The sequence below is a fragment of the Vigna angularis genome, chromosome 9, assembly GCF_016808095.1.
Source record: "Vigna angularis cultivar LongXiaoDou No.4 chromosome 9, ASM1680809v1, whole genome shotgun sequence".
NCBI classification, from domain to species: Eukaryota; Viridiplantae; Streptophyta; class Magnoliopsida; order Fabales; family Fabaceae; genus Vigna; species Vigna angularis.
The window spans coordinates 7,222,354-7,244,338 of record NC_068978.1 but is presented as its reverse complement, the minus strand read 5'-3'; the positions used below and the strand labels follow the sequence as shown (position 1 = coordinate 7,244,338).

At 32.4% G+C, this 21,985-nt stretch overlaps 1 protein-coding gene across 4 annotated transcripts; it reads right to left on the bottom strand.

Annotated features, from left to right (window-relative positions):
• Window positions 1-548: 548 nt before the first annotated feature.
• On the bottom strand, window positions 549-12,110 carry LOC108347603 (golgin candidate 3). 4 transcript variants are annotated; one of them, XM_052868572.1, is made up of 16 exons: window positions 11,695-12,110; window positions 10,093-10,191; window positions 8,733-8,861; window positions 7,462-7,617; window positions 7,167-7,287; window positions 7,000-7,064; window positions 6,053-6,217; window positions 5,800-5,913; window positions 5,542-5,688; window positions 4,362-4,658; window positions 4,123-4,188; window positions 2,546-2,748; window positions 2,266-2,320; window positions 1,549-1,734; window positions 1,210-1,288; window positions 549-1,021 (listed from the first exon to the last, which is right to left on the bottom strand). In XM_052868572.1, the coding sequence occupies exons 1-16, from the start codon at window positions 11,911-11,913 to the stop codon at window positions 1,008-1,010; spliced, it is 2,115 nt and encodes a 704-aa protein (XP_052724532.1). In that variant the 5' UTR covers window positions 11,914-12,110; the 3' UTR covers window positions 549-1,007. The 4 variants fall into 4 exon arrangements, with proteins under 4 accessions (XP_052724532.1, XP_017442453.1, XP_017442452.1 ...); XM_017586964.2 differs by having other exon boundaries at window positions 549-757; window positions 848-1,288; window positions 11,695-12,109; XM_017586963.2 differs by having other exon boundaries at window positions 549-1,288; window positions 11,695-12,109.
• Window positions 12,111-21,985: the final 9,875 nt, after the last annotated feature.

The window sequence follows — 21,985 nt, the reverse complement described above, 5'->3', positions numbered from 1 at the left end:
AGCTAACAACTAATTCACGAAGCTTCTTTTTTTAGTTTTCCTTTTTTCTTTTTGAAAAATATTTTTCTGACAAAATTCAACATTTTTAACAATTAAATCTTAAAGGTAAAACGTTAACAATAGAGACAGTATATTTTGAAAAAGGAAAAAGTTTGCAAAAGGGAATTTACAGTAAAACAGCAGAAAAATAAATTATCCTAGTAGATGTATATATGGAAAAATTACTGTGAAATAATGCCTTAAATGTGCGAAAAATTAATGGAATATATGATTTTGTGTACGATAAAAATCAGTGAGTAATAACTAAAGTCTAATAAATTCTGAATCCTTGGGAATGATTTCATGATAACAAAAGTTGAAACTAACATGTAGAGATTGGAGAAGTGAGTATAGCAGACGAATGGAAAATTTTGAGTAGCTATATTGAAACCATTTTCAATACAGCATATCCCCTCTATTGCTTTTTCCAACCACAGAAATTGATACCAAGTACGGTCACAATAATTTCCTTCAATGAAGATTGTATATGTACTAAACTTTAAGCTCACTATTTTCCTAACATGGAGTTATAACATTATTAAGAAAATATCAGAGGTAAAACATTTGGCGGGAAAACTACGGATCACAAAATAGAGAATACATTATAGCTGCGAACTGGTACAAGTATAGAATTGTGTATTATATACATTAAAGAAATGTGAACGATATTACATGAGATCTACATCTTCCAAAATTACTGAGAAGTTCCCCGCACCCTCTTAATAGAAAAAGAGACACTCATTTTAAATGTTAAAGAATTAATTGAACAATATCGCATGCCTATAATTTAACAAACAATGATATATACCTTTGTTTAATTGCGTACTCCAATGTATACTTAGTATCTTGGAAGCAGATTAGAACTAGATGTTTGAGAATCGGATGACGTAAGAGGAACTGTTGAGAACTCAGAATCAAAATGTTCAGAGCGCTGAAAATAAACACGAGGGGGAGGACTGACGTTTTGATTAATTGGAGTAATCTGAAAAGGTGATGTTTTTCCAGCATCAAACGTCCTATTCGAAAAGGGTGGAGTAGCAGAAATAGTATTTGGACTTTTATTGGAAAATGGTGGAGTGGCAGAAATAGTGTTTGGACTTTTGTTGGAAAATGGTGGAGTGGCAGACATAGTATTTGGACTTTTATTGGAAGGATCTTCCGTGGATTTACCTGAATTTCCTGATGATTCTCTCTTTTCTCTTTCTTCCGTTTCCTTGAGAAGAAAATCAACCCACAGATCTGCAAAAGACTGCACGAGAAAACATAATAAGAAATTCAACTCAAATTTCTAAAGCACAAGGTTGATTACACTTACACATGGTCCAGTCGGGAAAAATTCATTGGTTAATTTTATAAAGTACCATACTGATAAACTCAACTAGATATTAATCCATTTTGCATAGAATTACATAAATCTATTTCCTCCATTTTCTCATCAGTGGTGATCTGTTCTATTGAAAAACAGCCAATGTACCATTGGAGAAGTTATAAGAGATAAGAAGAAATTACCTGGTTATCAGATCCCGCATTAGCGGCTGATTCAGTCGAATTTCCTCCCAGGATGCCTCCAACCAGGCGGCCAGGCAGCCCTAGAACTCCACGAACAACACCTTTACCAGCACCTTGTTGAGCACCACCAATTCTTTGCTTATCCTCATCAGAAAATCCTAGCATGCGAACCATAAGATCCAAAACCTGTTCCCAATGTATCAAACAGTAAGCACAAGACATCCCACAAATCAGATAAAATAACACATCCAACACAGAAGTACAAGTTACGGAAAGCAAACATAAGCTGCAAGTAAACAAATGCATGTGAAGAATACAATTGCATACCATTTCCCTTTCATACTCAGGTTAAAACATGAATCAATGTTGCATTCATTCACGTAGCTAATAATTTTTCTCACATACCACCTCGTGGATTTCTTGTGCGTGTTTGGTTTAGGTTTAGTTTATTCCAAGGGAAAAAGCTTTTCTCAACTCCTCTATAACTTACGAAAAAATGTTATTATTTCCCTTGATTTCAGTTTAACCAAATCTTGGGACTTTTAAAATGCTAGTCATATATCAGAAATTTGCTCTCTGTCGGCCCCACTAGCACCCATACACATGCAACATGAACTATAACAATTTTGAGCAAAATAAAGGATATTGTTGGGTTTCATTTCAGACCCAGTCCTGCACAATGCATTTAAAGAAACAAAAATTATAACATTTTCATACCTCTCTGCTGTGATTTCTCTGAAAATAAGTTACAAGTAATTTTATCACAATGCGCCTGCAACCAATTTAATTTAGATTAGTATGACGCATAATAAAAATACTATTTCGAGTCTAAATTCAGCCAAAAATCCTTACTTAGAAGATTCCAAAAATAATCTTATAAAGAAATAAAGAGTAGACAAATACACTTTCCAGAATATTTCATCAATTTACGAGAAATCACATGGTCAAGCAAATGTTGGAAGAAAAACATACTAAGAAAGAACACAAACAGGCTAACCTGTCAACAAGATAATCCGAATCTACCGACATTCTATTCAACTGTGTCATACTCTGCTCAAGAACTTTCCTCAATTTGGCATTATCATCCTCAAGCTTGCTTACTCTACTTCTCCATTCAGTTTGCACCTTCTCAGATTGTGAAAGCTTGGCTAAAATTTCTTCTCTTTCATTCCTTGAAACTTCTGCTCTGTGATCGGCTTCCTGGTAACAACAGTAACCATTAAATCTACAACTTACTAAATCAGGAATCCCAACAAGTTAATTTATTATCTAACAAGACAAATATACTTTAGTAAATTTTTTGGGAACAATGCAAGATAAGATCAAATGCATAAATATTGAATAAAGAAATTTTTTGTTTATACTTTTTTGCTTTCCAAAAATTTATTTATTAGATTAACATTGTTTTTCATAATAATGACTTCCACAACACCCCTAAGGGATTAATTGTACCTAGTTCCTACGTACTGATGACATTTTGCTACACATGATGATGACAATAACATAGTAATTTGTTGTTTAATCTAATAACTTAGATGATTAATTTGGAATAATTATTAATCAAACAAAGAATTTGAAAACTAAAAAACAGACTGAAAAACGGAAAAATGTTTTTTTTCCAAAATAACTTTGTAACTTCCTATATCTTTCAGAAAATCAATTGACATACTAAAATAACTAAAGTAACTCGCGAATACAAAACTTTAAAAAGTGTATCCAAGAACTCTTAAAAATAAATGACACAAACTTAATTCATACAATTATAAACTTAATAACATTTGACACTTCAGGTTATAATTGATAAAATTTTATGTCTTTATTGATTTATGGTTTAATTACTCACTTGATCCACACTTTGGTTTGGTTGGAAAGTTTCAAATTGGTGTCCGCTTAGCCTTTTGTTTCAATTGGATCTCAATTTTTGAAAAATTGACTCAATTAAGTCCTTTAACAAACAAATTACAAACGGCGTAACAGGAAGCCACATGTCAATTTGTAGTTTTTTTAATTTTTTTACAAAAGAAAAAAAATTGTCCACATATTAGGTGGTGTGACGAGTGACACTATCAATGCCATGTGGCATGCCGTTAACGTCATTAGTAATCTTTTTCTTAAAAAAAACTAATTAAGTCAACTTTTAAAAAAATTGGAACTCAGTTGAAAACAAAAAGCTAAGTGGATCAACTTGAAACTTTCCAACCAAAGTGAGAATCAAGCGAGTAATTAAGCCTTGATTTATTTTGCAATGAATTAATATTGTCTTATAGTTCTCTTCTAAATATGTTGATTATGTTTTCTAATGATACTAATTGAAGCATGCATGTTTATTAAAAGTGTATTGCACCGGAAACCTATATGGGTATAAACTGAAACGGATACCAGACTCAGTTATGCTGAGTAGGCAATTTTTAGTTAGGTTAGTTAAAGTTCAAACTATGTGCAGTATAAATAGTTTCTTATCTGCACTAAATCATATAATCTGGTTTTCTCTTCCCTCAAATAGTTCTATACAGTTTGCTTCTCAAAGTAGTAACAAGAGCACATTCAGATATTTAGAGACAGAAAGAGTCTTACTTTCAAAAGTTGAGAAAGCTTGGCAATTTCCTCTCTTGCATGAGCCAACTCCCTTTCTAAATGCTCCTAAGGAATAAGAATATAGTGCATATGAAAGGTAAATCATAACTGTAGACACAAGCACACATTTAAAATATAAGGAACTGTACCAAGAAAATGAAAGTGAGCAAGTGTTAACAACCCAACTAATGTCTGCAATTTATGAACAACAAAAAAAGATGCACTGATGTGTTTTGTACCTTGGCTTCAATTTCAGCATAGTACTGCCCTAGAGCTGTCTGTAGATTTAAAAGTTCAATATTTTTAGCATCTATAGTGCTCATACAGTTTGTAAGCTTCTTGTTCAGGTCATTAATGACTTCTCTAGACTTGAGAATTTCACTATTGTTAGCCATCTTCAGTTCCTCTAGACTTGCAAGTGCTTGCTTCAGAGTTCTCTCAAGATGTGATACTTGAGCTGTTAAATAAGTATTGCTATCACGTAGCTCTTCAATGATTTTGCTGTCTTCATCCATTTTATCTGATTCCTCAGATGCCTAGATAAATCAGCAAGGAAAAGAACATTGATGCAGAAATACCGATATAGTAAATCTATCATGCATGCTCAGATTATGGAGAAAAAAAGCAGTTCAGTACATAGCAAAATTGTAAGTCAACAAATCAAACAAAAGTACACAATGAAAGCAACTAATCATGACCAAAGCTCATTTTATTAGGAAAATGCAGTTAACAAGTATCATTGTAAATGCGTATGTTTGCATGGTTTAGTTGTCTTTAGGACCACTTAAAATATGCTTCGGACTGCATATTATTACTGAAAAGAAAATGTTGAAAGATCAATCAGACATCACCAATTAACATGGGCCAATAAACATACAATAAATGTGTCTCATTCTAGATGTATGTTGAAGAAACACCATACTCTTAAGGTTCACAATAAAATAGAGTGAAGAGGAGCAATTGGGAAAATTGAATGACTGATTAACTTAATAGATTATGAGAAGAAAGGAGCTGACATGTATGGATATAAGAAAGGAGTTGGGCAGAACATAGATACAGGAAAAGTAGAAGTGATGGAGAATACCAAGTCTCTCACACTGAATATTATAATTTTATAGTTTAAATCTTTATCGTACACTGAGAGGGGACAATACGCCACCTAGGAGTGTTTTAGTTTCAGTTTCCAACACTGAAGTAAACTATATAGTCAAAGGTGTTTGGTCAGTTGGCAATGGTTCAAGCCAGGTCAAGTTTAACACAGGAAAATATATCTTACAAATATATTAATTATATAATTAATAGTTAATTAATGAGAAATGCAAAAGAGCCATCATTTGTCTCTTGAATGTCATGTTTACTCGTCATTGGTTCCACTATTGAAAATATAGACGAAGATATTAAAGTAAAAAAGAACAAAACCTTTTCCAGTAAATGTTGTTTGAGACGGTTCAATTCTTGTACTGCTTTGTCCCTGTCCCGCTGTGCTTCATTCAAATCTTTGCTTAGCTTGTCTAATGATCTTTCCATTTCTTCCTTTTCTGGAAAACTTTTGGAGTGATCTGGCATCTATTACCAAAAACCATTTGCCCAATCCCCAAAAGGAAAAGAAAACGATTATTAGTAAGGATCTGAATACATAACAAGTAAAGTGCCTATTGCTATGAAGTTTTGGCTCACATCACTGACACTGCTTGAATCTTTTTCCTGAGTATGTGAAGCATCACGCATCATTTTATCTGTGAAAGACTTCCTGCTATTTTCAAGAGCAGCCTCAATTTCATTTTTTTCCATCTAATAACAAGGGGAATAGGATCATATTGGTGTGTTTCGGAAGCCAAATAATACAAAAATCATCATTATCAATTTTTGAGCAAAAAAATAGTAGCAACCTACACTGCAGTCAAATATGGTAAAACATAAATATACAAACCTTAAGAGTGGTGTTTTCCTTCTCTAAAGTTTTGATAAATCTTTTTAAGCTATCCACAGCCTCCCGTGCTTCATTTTCCCGTTTTGTCAACTCTAATTGTAGATGCTTTATTTCTGATACTTGTTCATTCAACTCGTTGTGTATTTTGTTCATCTCCATTGATTTCTTCAAAGCAATAACATATTACTAGTTAGATAACCAAAAGCTTTACAGCCCAATCCATGACAATGCAAATGTTTATCATTGATTCAACAAAAGAAATAATAAAAAGAAGATTTTGAAAAATTGATAAAAGCTATCCAGTTCTTTTTTAGTTTATGCCAACTTTATTTTCTATTTGAAGAGAAAGACAGAAAATTTCAATTTGGATTGTCATCTGAATTAATAACAGCAAGGCCGTTTATTCTGTATCTTTTGTGGTAGAAAGAAAATTTATTTATGCTTTTGGTCCTTCTATTCATAGTTTGATATTAAATCTCAATTTGTGCTCATCAAAAGCCGATTTAGATACTGGAGATTTCTTTTAAAACATATATAGATCAGTATTTGGTGAGTTCATTGGATCTTTTAACAGTATAACGATATGAAGGACCAATTTGCAAAGGTATTTCTGAAAGGCTAAAAAACATTTATTGAGGTGCTTTTAATTTTTAGTTCTCTAACTTTATCAGAGCATGTCTAGTAAGTGAAAGGAAAAAGTTGATAGCAACAACACAATGACAAAAGTATCAATCACAAAAGGTTCCCAAAATATACATAATGAAATGTAACGGTAATTTCATGCATACATCATTTGCTTCATCTCCCAAAGCTGTTGTCAAGTTCGAAATCAATTCCATCATATTATATTACATATAATCAGCTAATATAACTCTCGTAAGTGTGACCAGGTAAATATGATGCAGCCAAGAACATGAAAATTCATATATCTACCTAATATAACTCACTTTGTCTCTTTCCAACTTTAACATTTTAAGCTCCTCTTGAAAAGACTTGCTTAATCTCTGTTCCTCTGACATTAAAGAAAGAATAAGAATGTTTGTTAGGAACTTAGGCCACTTCTACTTGTATGCCCAGATACAATTTAGGCATTCCAAAAGCATAACAAAAGTACCTTGGAATTTGAGCTGAATCTTTGCCAATTGATCGCGTTCTTCCTCTAGTTCTAACTTCAACTTCTGTATATCTGAGGAATGTTGAACAGCTGCTGAGGTATTTCCATCAAGTGCAAGCTCCTAGAAGGCATTCATACATCTGTTGTCAAATTCACTCATCACTAAAAATAAAATACAAAGCTATCAAATGTTATACATCAAAACTATCAGGAAAATATGGGTGTTTGCATTATAAGACAGAGAAACCAAATTATAGGCTAAGAATAACCCGAAATTATACATATCATTCATTACCTTGGAATTTCCTTGTAAATTTGAATGTTTGAATTCCATCTCACTTTGAATAGCATCAGATTTCAAAACAGACACAGTTCCATTGTTCATGGCATTACGACTTTTGCGTTGCAAGTTGAACTTGTTCTGTCGATTAGGTGATTGATCTGTACTTCCCTGCACAAAAAGTAGTCAACATGAATCCTTAGTTATCTATTAAGATCAAAGCCACATAACCGAATACTATTAGCCATGTTACAACATAACAGTATTCCCATACTTGGGAAGGAACAAAGCACATATCACAAGCTTAATGATCACCATCTATAACACCAGATAGGTCTACGAGTCCCACCAACCCACACTAGATAACCTAAAACAAAAAAAGCATAAAAAACAAGGAAATTCGTATTCTTCTGAATGAATGATAAATGTTTGACCAGATATTTATTTCAAAATACTCATTAATTGCACTGATCTAATCCTAAAAGTTGACAAATAATAGCATATTTGTAATTCCATTAGTCCTGTTCCAAAAGTACTTTTTTCATAATAAAAGATACAACCCTCTCCAAAAGTATTTTTAACACTTAAAAATATTTTTGAATGGCTATTAAAAAATGCACCGACTTATATAAAACTGCTTAAAAAATACAGAGAAAACCCATAACTACAAAAGAGCTTTCTAATACCTTGTTTTTTATATTTAAAGAAAAAAGAAAAAAAAAGTCCCTAAGAAAATCCTATCTCATTCTTATAAGGGTAAAATCTCTTGATGGAAATTCAAACTTTAAACTGAGGCCCCAAAAGGAAACATAGTCATCTTTCCATCTTTCCCTACCAAAATGAGCTGTAAACAACCTAAGAAAAAAACAGTTGCAAGGCTTTTAGCTAAGCTTGGTCCCCATTAAATAATAAGCAAAAGACCTTATCTCAAAGCAGCCAATTATCTCAAATATGAAATTAAGGTTGGTGGGTGAAAACCTATAAAACAAACAAAAATCAATTCTTTTGGTGGACACAAGCATTTTCATATGGTTGACATATACCCGGTTGCCCACTCATAATTCTATCCACAACTAGTCATTAAAACAAGAAGTATGTTCAGAATAGGTTTGCAGCATTTTAATAGGCTTACTTAGATTCAAGGCCCAAAAACCAAACTTGAATCACAACTGCAATTTGAGAATGCAAATGGCACTGCCAGTCAAACATCCTCATTGCTAATTAAATTTCGCAACAGATACCAAAAACCAAATTTAATGAAGGACCTCCAGAACAGGTTGAGATACCTTGACTGTATAAGTTCCATTTGTAGATACTCCAGAACCTTCAATTCTGGAGACACGCAGAGCAGCATTTGTAGCCTCTAAATTCTGCTTTAGTGAGCCATTTTCTTTATTCAATTTAACAATGTGATCCTGAAAAGGAAATCATGGGGATGGTTGATTTTATCGAAGGCCACAGGTGCAAACAATGAATTAATAGTTAAGATAAATTGATAGGTGATTATAATGATGAATAGACATGAATGATTTCATATATAGCACACCTTCTCACCTATGACCTTGAGGCATGAAAAATGCACAAGCCCACCCAGGAAAAAATGCAACAAGGATTGAACTCTAGATCACATGGTTATAGAGGATCTAATACTATGTCATAAACCATCTATCTAAAAATCTATGAAGCCCTGATACTCTAAAAATACAAAAATATCAATGTCTGAAACATATCCAATACTGATATGTGTTTGACACATCACATATATCTACATACTATCCAAAAAGTATCCATTCATTTTATTTTATTTTTTTAAATAAACTCCCTGATATGGCTCCCTTACTGCCTAGATATGATACAGCTAGGCACTCAGCTCTGTAACAAATGTAGCTTTTATTGTTATAAGGCAGACAATAATATCTGTTGTTCTAAAGGAGCATTTCTCTTCCAAATGACAAGTCAGAGCATGTTATCTATCTTCTTCCTAACAACTATGTAATTATTCTATAGAGCCAAAACTTCTTTTGGATGGAAAATTGATTGTTTCAATGACACTCTAACTTGGGTAGGGAAATAGTATATTTTTCCTGACACAGTAAAAGAAATATATTATGATATGGGTGAAGGAAAGGTGTGTAACTATGCTTATTTGTCAGGACCTTGAGTATCTTTTTTGGAAAAATGTAATCATTTATTGACTATTGATATATTTATCTATTAATGAGCAATTGGTAATATTAATGTTGCTCAAAAAATAGTCTATTCATGTAATATACATATATAACCTTCTTGCTAATTTATCTTGACCATATCATGTGTTTAATTTTTAAAAATTTCTTGTATCCATATCATATTATGTACCTAGGCCTCATGCCCCAAAAGTTTAATCTTTTGGGTGAGAGCACATTATTCATTCTATAACCGATAAATTTAAAACACCCTAAGTTGCACAAAACCAACAATAGTCCTTCAAAACGTATAGAAGATTACCCAGTTAAACAGATTAAACCCAAAAAGTTTCTGTATTAAAAAACTGTCTCATCAGACCCCAAGTGCACAATTATGTAGCTTCAAGTGAACTGATGGAAACAAAAATCTACAAATTAAATGTAAATTAATTACATATATTCCAGAAAGTAAGGATCGTACCTCTTTTTCTTTTAACAGAGCTGCATAATTAACTGATAATGCTTTAATCTCTGCCTCAGATGCTTGAAGTTTCTTGATTTCTGCTTTGTACTGTTCTATCTACAAATAGTACACCAAATAATAAAATGGCATCTTATTTAACCATCCACTTCTAAAGTAAGGGGGGATTCAAGGGGCAAAAGAAGTTATAAACATTCACATATTTAGACACTACAATTTCACGCATGGAAACATATTTTCACTAATTAACCTACTAAATTTCGTGAAAAGTAAGCATAACAATTAAATCTTAACCAGTTGGTGCCAGTCTAACCACAACACGATTTTGATGACAAAATCCTGTTTTGATTGGATTCGGGTTTTCCCCACTTTTCTAACATCCAACACAACTTTGCTGTATAACCCGATTTCATTGACTTCAAGTTTCTCCCCCTCCCTAGTGATAGCAAGGGTGGGAGAGTCAAACCCATTCCAGACCTACTAATGCCTGTGTGAAATAATGGCAAGTTAATGATGTTATGGAGAGATAGAAAAATCTCAGTAACTTCCGATAAGTTGGAAAAGCAAAAAGGTTATTTTTTATTTTCAATCAAAATATAGTAAACTAAGGGAATCTTCATATCTTTGAGGTACACGGAACTTGATAAATAAGCATTATGTAAACTCAAGTTAGTTTCATAATGCACATTTGTATTACCATACCATTTAGTTGCCTCAAACATACATTTCCAAAAGTATCCCCTGTGTTACTTACGTGGAGAATAGATATTTAAATGCACGCTGCTGCAATTTCAACGCATATACAGACATGCTTATAGGTTGGACATTAAGTAAACCTATTTTGAAACATTTCTTGACTGAACAGTCAAAATCAGTCCTTGAAAATAAAGTGTCCATCATGTTAGTTCTTATTTCTTAGAGGATGAATATTACATTCATAGTTCTTGAATGTGCTTTTAGTCATCAAATTAGTCCCAAAACATTCATATAAAATGATTGATTACTGAAGAAATTAATATCCAAGTACCCAAAGACTAATTTTCCCGATCAGGAACAAATATGGCCAATGAGATGTACAGTACGTAACCACCATGAGTAGATGATTCCGACTAATATTCCTGTGACATGTACTTGAATTTTTAAATTTCCAAGAAAGAATTAATTAAACTCAGCTGATATTTGTTGAGCGGAAATCAACTACGACAGTGGTAATCTTGAACAACATAATAATTTCCCATATCCAACTTGCGTAATTTTTTTCTTTAATTTTTTCTATGAACTAAACTTGTATATAGTTCTTTAGGTGTTAATTATGTCGCTCCAGACAATTGGAGTTTCGCATTGATAATCTTTGTAACAAACGTTTGCACTAAAAAGTTTATGCAAATTACCTAGGTGAAACTTCACTTCCGATTAAAGAACGATTAAACTTCAAAGAAAGTTCATCTAACTTTTCTTTCCAAAACTAAAACCCAAAACCTACTTCAATGCAGAACCAGATACGCGCTTATTAAGTTTTCAAGCAGCTCAAAGATTCACAACGCAACGCAACGCAACGCAACGCAACTCAACTTTAAGAGAGAAACAGAGAAAAAGAATGACCTCAGGAAGAGAAGCATGATCGATGCCGTTGGCGAGCGGCGACGTGATCCCCGATTTGGGACTGGCGGAACCGTGCGAACTCCGGCGACCGGAGACGGCGGAGTTGTCTCCGTTGGCAGTGATGCCGGTACCGTACTCACGGAGAATTTCGTCGTCGTCATGAACATCGAGCGCGATCTTGTTGAGGTTTTCCTTGAAATTGGCAATGGTGCCCCACATGATTCAAAATCCCAAACTTATCCCCCGAAAATTGCAGTGACGAATGAAAATGAATATATAAAGATGCAATTGAATCTTTTTTAATTTTTCATTTACGGATTTGGGGGAAATGTGGGAGACTGAATCTGTGAAAGTAGGCACCGCAATGTGCAATTACTGGTAGATCTCAGATGGGGAAGAACAACAACTAATTCTTAAATTTTTTTTGTAGGAATAGTTATTTATTGTAATATTTTATTTTAGGTCACGTTTTGTTTTACGTCACGTTCTGGGATACGTGTAGTGCTGCTACTATCACTATTAATGTACATGTTTTACTCTCACTTTCTCTCGTATCTAGTTACTATAGATTTTATTTAGAATTATAATAAATAGCATACAAAATTTACTTATCAAATTTTTACCTAAAAGTTTGATTCAATTAACAAAAATTCAATATAAATATTTTTTATGGATAGATATTCGATTTATTAAAGAAATTATTATTTCTAACAATTTTAAAAAATATTTAGTTATAAAAAATTGATTAAATTTATTTTGATTTATTAAATAAGAATTTATAAACTTTAAATTGTTAGTTTGATGTGATCGATTCTTTTATAGTGGTATATAAACTCGGCAGGTAAAATTAAAAACAAATGTGAACAAAAAACAAAATTCTCTCAGTATAAATAAAAGAATTATTTTTGTCATGGTAAAAAGTATAAATTGCATTCATTATTTTAATATCTATATAAAAAATTTAAATAATAAAAGAATTTGCCTAAAAAACCAAGCATACATGCAATTTAAATTATTACAAATTAGAAAAATATTACAAAGAAACCTTTTATCGAATTCTTTTGAATAAATTGTTTTCAATATTCGTTTGAAATCATGAGTTATAAAATTCCGTACCTATTTAATGAATATTTTGTTACAAAATAAAACTTATTTTCGTACATATTTAATGAATATTTTATAACAAAATAAAGCTAATTTTCGTTCCTTTTTAATAAATATTTTGTTACAAAATAAAACTGATAATACATAAAAGATGAAAGAGAAAGAAAAAAATGTGACGCCCGGGCACTGACGAGGGCGGGGAGTGACGCCGGTGCAAGAGGCATGGTGCAGGGGGCACAGACAAGGAGCGGCTCCTGGCAGCTTCGGGTGGAAGGGGTACATGGACGAATCGAACATACACCGGAATGAGAGGGATCTGGAGACTGTGTAGGTATGGGACTATACAGTTGAAGGATAGCTTAAAGGAATTGATTTGACTACTCATATCACCAAAATGCATTTGCTTTTCGGTAGCCTGACTCATAAGAACTCCATAGTTAAGCGTTCTTGGCCTGGAGCAATTATGGGATGTGTTAGATCTTTATATCATCCTTTCAATTGCACAATGTATTATTGTCTTCATATATAGTTGTTGATTCCATCTTTCTTTGAGATAAATCACAAGTTTGTTGCACATTTTGAATTATAAGCCTTAATCAAACACAATTTTGCATGATTTGCGGATGTTGTTGTTATGGTTTTTTTCACATATCGCCATGAAATCGTTGTGCCACCACATATGAACAAATATTTTATTTGTAATTAACCATTGTGAGAATTTGATAAATAACTTGCACAACTCATTAGATCTAATTTTGAATCATTTGAATAAAATAAGTCCATATTCATATTACCTTTAAGGTAACAAAGTATATGTTTTACTTCAATTCAATATCTTCTTGTAAGTGAAGAATTATATCTTGCTTAACAAATTTATAGCAAAATTTATATTAGGTTGAGTATAATTAGAAAAATACATTAATTCTATAATAATAATAAGATATAGTACTTCTGGACTAAGAAGTTTTTAGTTCTTTTCTTGAGGTTTAAAATAGTCTTTATTAACATGTAACGACTTCACAACTATAAGAGTATATGAAGGACGTGTGTGCATATAGAATCTCTTAAGTACCTTTATTATATAAGTCTTGATATATAAAAAGCATTTTTATTTAAATAATCAAATTGTAATCCCAAACAAAACTTTGTATTTCTAAGATCCTTCTCATCTATGTTTATGTCATCTACATAAAGAACAATTATGGAAAATTCATTTTCTAATATTTTCATATAAATATAAGGAAAACTATCCTTCTTTTAACAAGTACTCACTAAGATGGTTATACCATATATATTCTGATTGCTTTAATCCATAAAGGGCTTGTTCAATTTTATTGAATAATCCTCTTTAGAATTTGCTTTGTTGGAAAAATTAAATCCTTTAGCAAGTTTTATATAAATATATCATTCTCAAGAGAATCGTATAAACAGGTTGTAACATCATCCATTAAATGTAAATGCAGACCTTCTTGTGCAACAAGGTTAATCAAATATCAAAATCTTGTTGCACCCAATACTAGTGAATATGTCTTTTCAAAAATCAATATTAGGTCTTTGTGAAAAACTGATAATGTTAATTCTTACCATTATCTAAGCCTCATTTTATTGACAAAATCATCTCCTCTATAGCTTATTACTTACTTAAATCCTCACTTTTATCTTCCTTTTGTATATAATTGTGTTTTAGACTACGATTATTAATTTATATCTATAATCCCCACTTTTTGTAGCTAATTTTGTATTATCAAACCAGAGAGCTTAACAACCCAGAAAAGCAAGAAGAACACCAGAAAGGGAAGATTTTAAAGTCCAAGTGGCGTTGGATGCCACCTCCTTGTCACTAGCGAGCACATTCTAGAGAGATCAATGTTGAGTGCCCAGATCCACCACTAGGCGAGCACACTCTAGAGAGAAAACCTGGATTTTACGAAGACATGTGTTGAGCGGCCTGATGCTGATGTGCCAAGTTTTGCCCTATATCTTCTTGTAACTCGAAGGAAACCGGGTCTTTGGTGGATTAAAGGCGCGACTTCACTTTGAGGAGAGCTTAGAGGGTTGTTAGGGCTCATGGAAACACTCCCTTCTTCCTTTTAGTTTATCCATCTTCTTCCATGACCATTTGGAAGTTTGAGACTATCCATGGAAATAGAGAGTCAAACCCATCTTGTTGGGGGGTTTTGTAGCCATTGAACTTTTTGTGTACCTTGTAAATGTTTTGATTATATATATGTCTTTTCCTTTAAATTATAGTTTCTTGTTTTTACTCTTAATGCTTGCATGTAATGAGGACGTTTTGGCTCGATTTGTGGTTTATAGGGTTTTAGGATGAATCTTCTGAAACCTATACTTGAAACAAAAGGCCTAATGAGGGCTTGTATCTAGGGATGGAACATGAACCATTTGTTGTTTTAAACCCTAGATCTTAATGCGAGTTTTTCTTGTTAAATGATTAAGGGATTGATGCTTAATAGGGAAACCTATGTTTTTTCACCTAAATGATTAGGGTTTGAGTGTTATTGTGGGTTGACATTAGTGTTTGATGCAGAGGATATGAGTTTGTGTGTGCACAAGGGTGAAACTAGAATCTACCCCTAGCAATGTCATTCCATACCATTTCTACCCTTTTTCCATTCCTAAGTGTCTCTAACTACCAAAGTTCACCTTTTATTCGTTGCAAATCTATTTGTATGCACATAGTTTGTAAATTCATGTACTTTTCTTTAGTCTAAATAAGTTGTTAATTATACAATTATTTAATATTACACGAGTCTCTTGGGAAACAATACTTAGACTTACCATTTTATATTCGGTACACTTGTCGAGGACCGTTAACAAAAACCTTGAGCAACCAACTGAGCTTTATATCTAACAATTTCATCATTTTCATTTTGTTTTTGTGCAAACATCCATATGTACCCAACGAGTTTTTCACCCTCGGGTATGTGAACTACAGGTCCAAAAACCTGTCGTTTAACAAGGAAATCTATTTATGCTTCTATTGCATCCTTTTATTTTGGTCAATCATTTCTTTGTTGAAAATGATCATTAGTTCTTGATCTTCATTGTCACTCATAACATTCATCTCTATATTATATGAAAAAGTCTTGTCAAAGTTGACTTTATTTTGGTTCAATATCATTTCATTCTATAATTTATTAAGATATCATTATTTTCAACAATTTCATGTACCTAAGGTTCTTCTGGTACCAAATCATTAATTATGTCAAATAAATATTTTGAGATTTCCATTTTTTCGATTAGGTCATCTTGCCTTTTAGCTCCTTTTCTCATTCGAGAGTTTCTATCTTTGGGACCAATAACCCTATCACACTTCAAGTGTGTCTTTGGATTCAACGAGCCTACCACGCTACAAACATGTTATGAATTAATATCAATTCTACTTGGAGCATTAGCAATTGGTATATGTGATTTAGTTATCCTTTTTTGTCAGTAACAACATCTAGTAATTGATTGACTAATCTTGTAAATGAATTGTCCTTTAAACTTCTAGTTCGATTCTTTTGTATGAGGATCAACACGAGATAATGATAATTCATTCTAACCAATATATTTTTCCAATTTTTTTATTTCTCCCCTTAATATTGGAAAAACTTATTCATCAAAATGACTGATGACAAATCAGACGATAAATAAGTCTCATGTTGATGGTTCAAGATATTTTATTATTGATGGAGAATCATATTCCCAATTGTCTTTGATGACCCATCATAGTCCTTTTTGGTGGGGAAATTGGAACAAATACAACACATCCAAAAATTCTTAAATGAGAAATATTAGGTTGTTAACCAAAAACCAACTGCATAATAGTGTATTTATGATAACTTGTTCGCTTGATGTGAATTAATATTGTAGCATGCAAAATTGCATATCTCCAAGTAGCCATTAGAAGATTAGCTCTCATAAGCAATGGTCTTGCAGCCAGTTTTAAACATTTTATTAAGGATTCTAGAAGTCCAATTTGAGTATGAACATGTGCTAGTGGATGTTTAACTTCAATTCCAATTGGCATACAATACTTATGAAAAGTATGACATGTGAATTCACCAACATTATCAAGAAGTATTTTCTTAATTGGATAATCTAGGAAGTGAGTGCTTAACTTCATTAATTGTGCTAATAACTTTGCAAATGTTTGAGTGCAAGTTGATAATAAACAAAAATGTGACAATCTAATTGATACAACCATTAAAACCATGAAATATCCAAGTGATCCACATGATGGATGTATTTGACCACAAATGTCACCATGTATTCATTCTAAAAATGAGATTGACTCATTTCTATTTTTTTTTTCTAGTGATGGTCTTATTATCAACTTTTCTTGTGAACATGCAGTACATGAGAAATCATTGGGTTGAAGAAATTTTTTACTCTTAAATTAGTGTCCACATGAGTTTTCAACTATTTTTCGCATCATGGTAGGTTTAGAATGACCCAACCAATGATGCCAAACAAGAAATTCATTTTGATTCATAAGCTTCTGGCTTATAATGACATGTGTTTTAATTGTACTAATATATGTGTAGTACAAGCCATAAGAGAATGCTTATAATTTCTCCCATACACATTTTTATTCAACTTAATCTAATGATATAAAGATATTTCATATCTCTTTCTTTGTTTGTCTCAGTATGATATCCATTTAGATGAATATCCTTGAAATTTAATAAGTTTCTATTATACTTTTTGGTAGAAGTATAATAGCTCTTATGGAACCTTCAAATAGATTTGTAGTACCAGAAATAATGTTAATATGGGCTTCTTGAAACGAAATAAGAGAAAAACGATTATTACTCAAATTGTATGAGTTGTTGCACTATCAGAAAAATACAATTTATTAGTCTATATAACATTATTGTTGTGATCATACATATAACCTAGAATTGTTACACGTACCACCCAAAATTAATCAACTCTGCAAGTCGTATATTATCATATAATATCAAATAAAATTAAGTATAAAACGTGATCTCCGAAAATCTTTGAACCTTCGTATGTGTATAGTATAACAAAATCAAAATCCTACTTCACATTCTTACCCATAATAAGTATATTAACTTAAAATATAGTCATTTGTAGTATATGTATAATGTATAATATTGTTATTTGATTATCTCTCTTCACATTTCTATAACAATTACTACAGAAGATTTATATAATAATAAATGTTCGTCATACACTCAGTTCACACACACTACAAAAATAATGTGATGTAACTGGGGTTCATTTTTTGCGGTTTTAAAAACCCTTAGAAAATTCCAGCAGCTTTATTAAAAACCCCAAATAAATTAAAAGTATTTTTGCCGCTTATATTTTCCATCCCTCATTTTTCCCGCTTATATTTTCTATCTGACCTTCTTCCCTTTGTCTCTTCATCTTCTCCAAAAAAGAGTTGTTTGATCTTCTTCTCTTTCACGACTCTGTAACCAATAGAGAAGGCCAACCATCACATCTTTGACCTCACCGGCACTGTTTCGTGGAGGTTTCGCTCTCTTAGTTTCTTTTTCCTAAATTCTTTTTCATCTAACAATTTACTTTGCAGTCTCTTTGTCAATCCTATCTCTAACCCTAACACCCAACCTTCCAACCTTCCTTTCGATCCTTCATCTCTCGGTTATTTCCCTTTTCTAAAACCCTAGCTCAATTTATCCACTCGATTTTCATAATATTTTGTTTCAAGTTTTGACTTAATTAACTTCGTGATTCGCAGATAATGGGAGAAACCAAGGACAAAGCATATGAAGAAGAGCTTATTGACTACAAGGAGGAAGAAGACAAGGCTCCCGACTCCGTCGGATCTAAAGTCAACGACGAAGCTACCAAGAAGTAAGTGTACGATTTTCTTAAGTTAAGGCATAATAAATCTACGATTGCCTTTATTTTAGGTATTAATCTTCCTTTTTTTTAAATTTCTCTTGCAGGGGCTATGTTGGAATTCACATTTCAGGATTCAGAGACTTTCTTCTGAAACCAGAGCTACTTTGGGCTATTGTGGACTCGGGATTTGAGCATCCTTCTGAAGGCAAACTATCTTTATCTTTCATTTACAGTTATTGCTTTTCTAGGTTGTGGTTGTGGCTGCTGTTATTAGAATGATTTTGAAGCATTTTAAACTTGTAATGGTTATTATAACTATTGTTATGAAACATGTAATCTGCCTTTTCTTCCACCATGAATTTTTTGACGCCCTTAATTTGTTTCCTCACCGTAATTTCATTTTTGGATTTTGGTAATCCTTTGTTATTTTGTTCTCCAAACTTAACTATTTATTGTCACTTTAATCCTATAATATACATCAATATAATTAGTTTTCTCGTACAACATATTGAATTTTATACTTAAGTGCGTTGAATTATACTTAAAAATCTCTTGAATGCACAACATCATACTAAAGTGACAGTATTATGAGATTGGCTATATATCCTATTAGAAGCCGTTCTATGTTTTATAACCACTGAATTCTCTCTTTTTCATTTTTAAACATGTTTTCAGATACATTGAGGAAAACTATTCTAAAATTCGTGATGTGGAGCGTTGTTAGCCTCTTTGGCAAGTGCACCAAATCGTTCAAGTAATAAACTGTGGTAAGACCAGGTATCGTTTTCTCAAGAGACTCGTAATACTAGAAAATTGTGCGATTAACAACTCATATAGACTCAAGAATAACTCATCATTTAAGAATATGTGCAAAAAGATAAATTCACAAGTAATTACAAGGTTGGACTTTGGTATTTAAGGCACTTGGAAATGGAAAATACTAGAAATGGTATGAAATGACATTGTTAAGGTTAGTTTTCACCAATGCACTCTTGTGTATAACCAATTTCATCTCCTCTCTATCAATTTACTAAAGTCAATCCACTAAAATACTCTAGCCCTAATCCCTTAGGTGAAATAGCCTAGGTTTTCCTTATCAAACTCCAATCCCTTGGACAATCTAACAAGCAAACCCGCATTAAGAACTAGGATCTAAGACAACATGTGAATCATATCCCACCCCTGGCTCAATGACCCACAAGGACTCTTGTTTCAGTTCAAGATTTCATATCCCATCCCTGGCTCAATGAAACCCCAAAATCAAGTCATGAACGTCCCCATTACATGCAAGCTTTAAGATCGGAAACAAGAATACTAGTAATAGATAGAAAAGACATTTATAAATACGAAACAATCATTCATTACACAAGAGTTCATAGGCTACATCTAACCCTAACAAGATGAATCTGGTTCTCCATGGAGAACCCTAAAGCTTACAAACATGGAAGATGGAAGAAGAAGGAGACCCAAAGGAAGAGGAGGAGATGTTCCCACAAGCTCCTTGCGCCCTCCATGAGCTCCAGACGTGAAATCGCGCCTCCAAAGAACCAAAGACCCTTTTTCTTTCTACCTCGTGAGTATATATACTGCCCAAATTCTCGCTTAAGCTAAATTATTCTCGCTTAAGCTAAATTATTCTCGCTTAAGCAAAAATGACTTTTAAATCAATGACTTCTCGGATCACCGAGGCTCTTCAATGTAATGGAGGATCTTCCTAACATCGAAATAGATCAAAAAACAAGGGATTAGAGTATTATTTACTTAATGTAGCTCAAAATATAGATAAATACTAAAACTAAATAAAAGAGAGGATTTAAGCAAGTAATAAGCTAAAGAAGAGTTGATTTTGCTACTAAAATAATGCTTAGATAATGGTAAGAATTAGCATTATCAAGCGTCAGCTTGCAAGTCTGGGATTGGAGATGAAACTTACATCTAGACCAAAGAAAGCAGGTTTTTGTGTATCAATTTTCCTTTGCTGAAGAGTGTCATTGTTTCCTTTTGCATGAATAATAGTTTTTCCTCATAGTTTTAATTAGTGAAATATGAAATAACGTTGCTTCATTTTTTTCATGCCATGTTTACTTTAAGCGTTGGAACATATGAGAACAAACATAAAGGCATCAATAGAGAAAATTCGTGTGGCAAAGCTAGAGGAAGAACAGGCACATAAGGCATGTTACTTTTATGTACTACTATTAACTATTTTTCACGTTGCTTTCATGATATCTTGAGATGAATCCATTTTTAGTATCAATCTCTAATGTTTAATGCTAAAATTTTCCCAAAATTGTTTCAGGAGGCTCAGTAATAACACTCTTGTTAGTGAATGCCCAAAGTCTCTGACTAACATGACCCAACTCAATTTTCTGTAATACACATGAACTCTTTTGTTTTATACTTGTATCTCATGCATAATTTCAGTTTATATTTCCAGTTTGGTATTCCTAAAGACGTTTCTTGTTTTGTGATTATCATTCAGTGACTTGTCAAACAACAATCCTAGTATCAATGGACACCACCATTTGTCTCATGCTTTTCCATCAATGATCTCTTATTCTTATTAGTAGTTTTACATATATGTCATTATCCCTACTTAATTATTTGTTCTCAATTATTAAAATAAATTAATTGCTAGACGAGTGGAGTTATATTTTTCCTCATGCTTTAGAGTTGTTTATGCCATCTTAATAAATAGTTGGATTGCTAGTAAGATATAAATTGCACTTTAGGTGAGGTTTATAGTAAATGTGTGATCAATAATGGTTAACAAGAAGAAAATTAAAAGACGCATTTAAGTGTTTTGTGAAGCAGGATAAAATCTTTCGTTTTCTTATTCTTCATATTTTAAAACAAAAAAAAAAACTTTTGCATCCATATATTCTGGAACTTAAAACTAAATTATCATGGTACAGTGTGATGTGGAACTTAAAACTAAATTGTTGGTAGGAAAGGAAACTTCAACAGTAATGTGATGTGGAGGAATATCTTGGGACAATCTATATATCAATTTGTCGTAATATGGTTCCTACAAACCAGAGCAAAAGCAACATTTCATCTTCATGGCCCGGATTCTGATATGACATTGAATACACTTATTTTCAACTCATTCGTATTCTGTCAGGTAAATTTAAAAGCATTGGACTATTTCAGTGTATGTCTTTCTTTACTCTGATATGGTCCTGAAGTTGAATGGCAGAAGTTATATTAATTGAAAATTCTAACTGGCTTTGGAGACTTCTTTTTGTAGTTACTGATTTCTTTTTATGTTTCCATTTCTTTTTCTTGTTAAATTTAGAGGACCAAATTTAAACTATGTACCATCTTTTAATACTTGTTATTTGGATAT

What these genes read in the sequence shown, in the direction of transcription:
- LOC108347603 (XM_017586963.2), bottom strand. Translation starts at nt 11,913, where the DNA reads ATGTGGGGCACCATTGCCAATTTCAAGGAAAACCTCAACAAGATCGCG. An exon ending in CTCTGTTAAAAGAAAAAGAG is followed by an intron (nt 8,862 to 10,092) that starts GTACGATCCTTA and finishes TTTCCTTTTCAG; the next exon opens with GATCACATTGTTAAATTGAA. An exon ending in ATTCAAGCAGTGTCAGTGAT is followed by an intron (nt 5,689 to 5,799) that starts GTGAGCCAAAAC and finishes TTTTGGTAATAG; the next exon opens with ATGCCAGATCACTCCAAAAG.